Source organism: Phalaenopsis equestris, unplaced genomic scaffold (genome assembly GCF_001263595.1).
Source record: "Phalaenopsis equestris unplaced genomic scaffold, ASM126359v1 Scaffold000202, whole genome shotgun sequence".
Lineage (NCBI taxonomy): Eukaryota > Viridiplantae > Streptophyta > Magnoliopsida > Asparagales > Orchidaceae > Phalaenopsis > Phalaenopsis equestris.
This window is the reverse complement of record NW_018164644.1, coordinates 269,056-277,271: the sequence shown is the minus strand read 5'-3', so window position 1 is coordinate 277,271 and position 8,216 is coordinate 269,056. Positions and strand designations below refer to the sequence as shown.

Genomic DNA, 8,216 nt, shown 5'->3' with positions numbered 1-8,216 from the left:
ACATCCTGCTGAAATTCATGCTCCAATAAATATGCCTATCATTCTACCCAAAGTTACTCTAATGTGTGAGCTGAAATCATATAACGAAGAAGACAATGTGAAGGAAAGTCAGAAATCTATAGCAGCTGAGGCAATTCATATTCTTGAACCTTCATTTCCTGGTGAGACTGAGATAGATATTACAAACAAGGTTGATAATGTATTTAAAAATGTAGCACAAATTCCAGACGCTTTATCAGAATACACTGAAACTGAAATGCCTGTTCAAAACTACATGCATACACTTTCTCTTGGGAATCCAGAACCTCCTGCTATTGATAGCCTCTCAATAAGCTCTAAAGATTATGTACCTCGGCAAACCAATGCAGTTACTTCCCAAGACAATAATGCTCCTCAGGAGGCAACATCTAAGGAGTTAGGAAAGAAATTTTTTGGCGATGGCGACAATGGCAAACTGTCTGTAATACATTCATCTGCTGAGAAAGATTTGAAATCTTGTTCTGATTCTCAGGCAAAACTTCAAGAGGATAGCAGTCATTTACATCCAGCTAGGCCAATAATTAAAGCTGACGCACAGTTTAATTTACAAGAAAAGGTAAATACAAGTAAGGCTTTACCTGCTAGTCCTGAATATCCACCAACTGTTTCCAGTGGAGGACAGTGGGCTCAGTCTTTTTATGGTGTACAAGGTACCGCTGATCAAAGTTCTATGCTTCATGGTAATATTCAATTTTCAAACCCTCGACAATGGCAGGCTCATGGACAGATGCAATATCCGTCAGGTGGAAGTAGCCAAGGGGCGTATTTAACTCAGAGCTATATATCTCAGACTCCATATTTACCAAACTCACAAGATGCACAGACTAGCCATTCCCAACTTCAGTATCACCTAGCTGCTTCTCAAGCTTACACAAATCCAGGCCTCTCTTTTCCTGGACAGCATATGCAGCAATTGGCCCCTGCACGTCCACCAGATCAGCAAGTCCAACATGCTTCTTCTCAAAATCAAATTCTAGCATATCAAAATGTGCTGCAAAGTAATGACCAGTATGGTTATCACCAAAGTTATCAAGGATTTTCACCACATATTTGGCAGTATTATCAGAACTTATATTACCTCCAGCAGGAACAGCTGCAACATAGGCAGCACGACCAACAAATGAACAGTTCTTGTAAGCAGCAATTAACTGATCCCTCCGAGGGAAGAAGCACTCAGCAAGAGTTGCTTGAGAACCAGGAAGAGGTACAAGCAGATACCCAAAAACACCATAGAAATATTGATGAAAAGAATACCACAAGGGAGCAAGAAAACCAGCAAGAGAAGCAAGAAGAATCAACCCAACCTAACCAGCAGAGTAGGCAGGTGATGAGTTCTGAACAATCCCAACACTTATATCTTCGACAGCAACAACAATATTACTTTCAGCAGCAGCAGCACTACGAAATGTACCTGCAACAGCAGCATCTACTACAGCAGCAACAACAACATCAGCTCTTACTTTTTCAACAGCAACAACTCCAGGTTCAGCATCAGCATCAACCGAAGCAAATTCAACAGCAGCAGCAATCAATGCATCTGCAACAGCAGCACCAATCACTTTTGCAGCCGCAAGACAATCAGCTACAGTGGCAAAAGAATGCATCGGAACTGAAGGCTATAGAAAGCAATGCGTATGCCCAGGTACTTTGTTTTTTTTCCTCAAGTGGAAATGGCATAGTGAATGTATTTTGATTGTTTAATAGCTTTTCTAATGTTGTTTACGATTTTTCTTAATTTAAGGAATAATTTTCTAGCGAAACCAAATAAAATACATGTACTGTAAAAAACTGGCCCACTTAGTTGCAGTGTATTTTCTTTTATTTCGATTGAAGTTTTGGCACGCCAATTATAACATTTTGATTAAAGAAGTAGATTAGGCATGACTTGTCAGTTATATGTCATGGCATTTATATGGTGCACGTAGGACTGTTTTGTTAGTTATCTTAACTGTTAAATGTTGAAGTTTTCAGATGTAACGCGTTACAATCCGGAGGAAATGAATTAAGTTTTTAAGAGGAGATGAGAGAGAGAATTGTGTGAGTACCTTAGTTTTGAATAAAGTTGAAGAGGACGAACTCTAGGGAGGAAGGCAAAGATGTCAACAACAGGATTGTCCGTGCAACTCGTGAGCTCGAGCAGCAAGCGCAGGCAGCTGAGTTCCTGAATGATGATCGAGTGAGCGCTCTTCCACTCGAATGGTTTAGAATCAGCGATGAACAAAGGCAAATCACGAGCGAGTGAAGGAGAAAGAAGCAGACGGGATTGTGTGTTTGGTTGAAGGCAGCACGCGAAAGGATTGATGACCACATGCGTTTGTGGTTTCACACGATCAGGAAAGAAGCAGATGAAGACAATTTTCTCAAGTTGGCGCTTGCGAAGGCAACGAAGCTCAAAAGTGCATGCATGCTGCTTGTCGACAAGACGGGATCTAGTAGCGATCTTCAGTACAAAAGACAAAATGAATGTGAGCTGGGGCTTGAGTCAATCACGAGTTTGTGTTCAAACGTGATCATGCACGTGTTGATCATGAGATGAAGTTAGCTATGTAGACACATGAATTCTTTCTTTAAGGTATACTTCAGATGTCAATAATGCTTCTTTTTAGAAATATAGATTTCTCTGTAATGGTAGATTTAATTTGAAATAGATATTTTAATAAGTGTTAACATTAGAAAAATTAGTGCTAAGAATAGAATTTAAAAGATTATGAGGGTTGATTAATAAATTATTAATTTGAAGTATAGTATTCTTTTTTTCTTATGTTTGTTTGTAATTTTAAAATTTAAAGTTTCTAATGTTCATTTAAATAAAACAATAAATAAATCATATACTTCACTTAATTAAATGAAAGAAAATAGAATCACATTAATAAACTCATTACCATTTATATAGTTTAGTAAAATAATTTTCAGGAATCACATAAATTTTAAGTTGAACTTTATAGAACTATTTCTTGAATTAATAAATCAAAATAATTCTAGAAATACTAAAGCATTATAATTAAAATGTCATAACAAATATATATTAATAGGGATGTTAGGACTTGTGTATTGCTTAGAATGTGTTAATGTAAAGAATTAAATGTTAAATAAAATTAATTACTATAAGTATTTTCTTTTGGTTTTAAATTAAAGAAGACAAAGTTAGAATAAAAGTCAAGAAGGAAGTCATATGATATCGTGGCGAGTACTCTTATCTCTAAATTGTAGTAGTATTATTAAATTCTTTTAAAAAAAATGCATGAATAATTCCTGATATTGGGTTTATGCAAGTGTAAGTATTTATTTTGATTCATTTATTTTTTAAATCGTATTGGTCATATAAAAGTTTTGATAGGTTTTGTTATTAGAAAAGCTTCTCCATTCGAGCCATAGTAGAGGCAATAGACGCATGGGAAGATTAGAGGGAGAATCACTATAGTGGGTGTTTGAAGCGAAGAAGAAAGAGAGGAGTCAAAGGGGCGACCTAAGGCTCATTGAAAGAGTCGTGCTGTATGAGAGAAGGAATAGGAAGATTTACCTGTGAGGGACGATGCTAAGGGAGGAGAAACTGCAAACAAACAAAGGGGGAAGACGACATACGATTCTTGGTGCATGGATTTTAATAAAAACAAAGTAGATGGGCTCAACTGGACTTGCACTCGTATCGAATGAGCGAGGTGCTCAATTGGTGATTCCAGGGTTGTAGACTGTCGAACTTCTAATTTATTGAAATTTTTTATTTCTTCTCAATCATTTTGCATCAGTAGTTATTGATACTTGTACAAGTTTTATTCTGATTTATATCATATTATCATGAATATCATGTTTGTTGCTACTTACTATCATATATTAATTTATATATATATATATATTTATATATATAAAATTAGTATTGAAGCTTGTATGAGTGGGGAGCTTAAGGGTTGAGGAAGAGCTTGAAGTTTTGAGGAGCTGAAGAGTTCTGCTGTTAACCACCGCCAACCGCCGTCGACCACTACTTGTCGACTGCCACCGATCACTATCGGTCGCCGTCCGTTACTTGCAACAAGTTCATCCGCGCTTCATCGTAATTCAAAAGACTTTGTAACCCTTTTTCGAATATGAGACAAAGAGGTCTCTGTAATAATCAACTTATAGTGGATCTTTACAACTAGGTAGACCTCGTGGTTTTTTCTCTTTACAGGTTTTCCACGTAAAAATTTTTGGTGTCACTATTAATTATTTTCTCTCTTCTGAGTGTGTGTTGAATATTCGTACCACACTAAGATAATGTATCACTCTACTGTCGTGAATTTTCTAACACGCTTTAGTTTGGCGACGTTTGTGGGAATAGAGCATTCCAACCACTAAAATATTTGCATGAATTGTTGCATAGCCACCAGGCGCAACAATGGAGCATCCCACTTCAGCACCTATCATTCTAGAAGATAGTCACGAAGCCAAGGGCATCAAGCTGTTGACCTCAATTTTCGTGAGGTCTAGTATTGTAGTCACGAAGCCAAGGGCATCAAGCCTCTGCATCCTTCTACTCTGGAAGGCATTACCCCGCCGACGAAGGTGTCTTGGGTTCTTTTAAGCGCCGACACAAGCCTCTGCATCCTTCTACTCCGGAAGGCATTACCCCGCCGACGAAGGTGTCTTGGGTCTTCTTAGGGTAGATCGAGTACGTGGGATGGATGAGTCTCAACACGAGATCATTCATCTCCTATGCGGGGAGCGATAACCGTAACCCAATGGAGCTTATCACCATTTCAACATTCAACAAGAAATACCCCACTCACTGGGTTCTCTCCTAATGATGAAACCATTTCGCTGTCGAGACAGGGCGCCAATCTTCTTGACATTACAAGTTCCACTCATCCATCTCATATAGCTCACCTGGCATTGCCCCGTCTTACTATCACTCTTCCTGATATCATCTGTGATGAGCTACGACGCCTGGTTCGGGAAGAATTCTCTCTGGATAAAAGGGATCGCTTTCCCGCTTGCCGCAACTTCCAAATCATCACCTTCCTACAACGCCCTAGCCCAACAGACTTCAAACTCCCAAACATTGATGCCTATGAAGGGGTAACTGACCCATACAACATCGTCGACCATTATCGAACAATTATGCACATTCACCGTGCTTCTGATGTGCTTTTCTATCAAGTGTTCCCTGTGACTCTCAAGGGTCAAGTTTGCACATGATTTTACTTCCTCCGCGGGGTGGGGGGCACCATCAGCACCTTCAATGAGTTTGTCATATTATTAATACTAAATAGAAGGATCATCAAAGATTCATCTCATTTATTTGAAGTCCGTCATAATGAGGGGGAAACCCTCAAAGAATACTTCCCCAGGTTCTTCACTGAAGCTCGCTAGATTCCGGGAGTGGATCTAGAGTTATCGAGAGGAGTCTTTCATGGAGGGCTCCACCTAGGACATTTTTTACTCATCATTGATGCAGAAGGCGGTTCGCTCTTACACCAATCTTTTCCATTTCGTCGAAGCTCAAATCTCGGCAAATGAGGTCATTAGTGCATACAAGGAACAATTCGAGCAATTGAGGGGCAAGCACAAGAATTACGTTGGGGATACCGATCAAATCTCACAGCAAAAAAGTTCGGAACGCAGGGGAATCTCTATGGGTCGTCCAATCAGAGTGGTTCAAATTTCATTATTAATTACAACGATAACTCTATAAATAGAGCCCCAACCCTCTCATGAGGAGAGAGAGAGTTTGAAGCTTGGAGGAGGGGGTGGGAGCTTGAGACTTGAGGAAAAACTTGAAGTTTTGAGGAGTTGAAGTCCAACATCACTTCTGTCACTGTTAATCACTGTCGACCACCTTCCACCATCGTCGACTGCTGTCGACCATCACTTGTTGGCCGCCATCGATTACTATCGGTTGCCGCCCATTCCTTTCAACAATTTCATCCGCGTGTCGATGTTGTAATTTAGAAGATTTTGTAACCCTTTCTCGACAGTGGGATAAGGAGTTTATGTAATCATGAACTTATAGTTGTTCTTTATGACCGGGCCAGACCCCGCGGGTTTTCCCTTTACGGGTTTTCAACCTAATAATTTCTTGTGTCACTAGAAGTTGTCTTCTTTCTTCTGAGTATGTGTTGAATATTCGTACCACGCTAAGACGATAATGTATCACTTTACTGTCGCAAATTTTCTAGGACACTTGAATTGAATGAGATGAGCACGAATGATATGAGCTGTATAGACTACATGTATGTGTATGATTGGTTGTGATAGATTGTACTCTCTTATGATACTAGCTATGAGACGCTAAGGTGCTCATGAATGATATGAGTTGTATAGACTATATGTATGTGTATGATTGATTGTGATGGATTTTACTTTCTTATGATACTAGCTATGATCAAAAGGATTCATGTCATGATTTTCCTATTTCTGTTGGTTTACATCAGGGATCGACTTTAAGCCCATATCTTTTTGCTTTAATTATGGATGGTCTTACTGGACATCTACAAGAGGATGTACCTTGGTGTATGCTTTTTGCTGCAGTATATGGTTCTTTTGCTGCCATTAGTTATCTCATGTTCGGTGAAAGTACGCTATCACAGATAACCTTAAATTTGCCAAAGGATGCCGTGGCATCGAAGATTGCCCTGTGGACTACTGTGGGTATCTTTCTCTTGTTCTCTTTTCTATGTTTATTGATTACTCTTTTTCTCTTTTGTGATTTTTGCTATTTGATTAACCTTTTACCAGGTAATAAATCCTCTCACCAAGTATCCTTTTCTGTCTGGGAATTTGTAGCTCTTGTGGAATATGTGCATGTTATTTTCTCTTCTTTCATCCATTTCTGGAATATATGCAGAATATACGCAGAGCAATTTTAACTCTTACATAAATTATCATTTTGCTTGCACTTGTTTTGTTCTGAACCATAGTAGATTTGCACTGTTGCTTAATCCACTGGCAAGGAGTATCGAGGAGCTTCTTCCATCAGGAATCTTCAATAGTATTTGGTGCCCTGTACTATTGAGGACAGCACTTGTCGCTTCAACCGTATGCATTGCTTTTCTTCTACCTTTTTTCGGTATGTTTTTTATTTAATATATATGAAGCTCTTTATTTTGTAATATAAATGCTTTTACTCATTTTACTCGAAATGATTCTTTTGCGGAAATGACATTTTGCTTTGTTTGTCATAATAATGAGCTCTCTTAAAAAGTAGAACCTGTCTTACATAGAGAATCATGAATGCATTTCTTAGATTATGATGATAAGAAATTGTCAGAAAGTATATATTTTTTTTTCAAAATTAGTGCTGATTGGGGTGGCACCATTGCAAGTTGATGGAGATTTGTGTGCTTTTATGTAATTGAGAATGTCCATTATTAATTGACATCATTATTTTATTTTGTTTTGTAATTTCAAATGTAAGTTTTTTTAAATGTGTATGAGGACGCGACAAGGGAGTTGCTCGTGCCCGCAAAATGGTGGGAGCAAAATTCCTCCGATACACAGAATTTTGCATTGTGGAATCGGTGATCCGATCACGGGTCGTTCGTGGTTCGCAGATTCAAAAGTTTTTTTGGAACCTAAGCTCGGCAAACCGCAACCGCTTTGTCGGCACTAAAGAGTTAGGGGGGAGTTGCCCGTAAGAAGCTGTCGGTCACCATAATTTAAATCCCGTTCCCCGCTTCGGAAGGACATTTAATTTACATATATATGTATAATTTTAGAAAAATATGAAATCAAACTGACCTCATATTTCTCACAGTTTAAATGAAAGAGCGCTCTACCTCAAATCTTGTATCTATCCCAAGGGATAAACACAATACTTGAGGATGAGACTCGATCAAATAAACTAAGAAATATATGACATCCGTTTGGTCTGCGAAACCGTTTTATTTGCCGACAAGTTCCCTTATTTAATACAAATAATTAAATAGGGTTTATTTTAGGCTGGGTTCGGAAAAACTTCATATAAGGGCAAACCCCTATAGTTAATTACATCTTCAATGACCGAAGTCACTTAAGAAAACTCTCGATAAAAATCAGAGAATACTATCTTCAAAGAAGTTAAAAAGATAAGACTTTTCAACAAAATCGGACTAAAGAGTGTGAAATGGGAAAAACTCAAATTCAAAACATTCTTGAGGAATCCAAATGAGGGAGAACTAGGGGAGGTCATAAATCCAGAGACGAACCTCGATAACATACCAATC

At 38.4% G+C, this 8,216-nt stretch overlaps 1 protein-coding gene across 1 annotated transcript; it reads left to right on the top strand.

The window, feature by feature from the left end:
- The first annotated feature begins 6,545 nt into the window (after positions 1–6,545).
- LOC110022697 lies at positions 6,546–7,649 on the top strand. The gene is made up of 4 exons (XM_020721771.1): positions 6,546–6,659; positions 6,751–6,770; positions 6,936–7,081; positions 7,450–7,649. Exons 1-4 carry the CDS (start codon positions 6,576–6,578, stop codon positions 7,647–7,649), a joined length of 450 nt encoding a protein of 149 aa, XP_020577430.1. The 5' UTR covers positions 6,546–6,575.
- Positions 7,650–8,216: the final 567 nt, after the last annotated feature.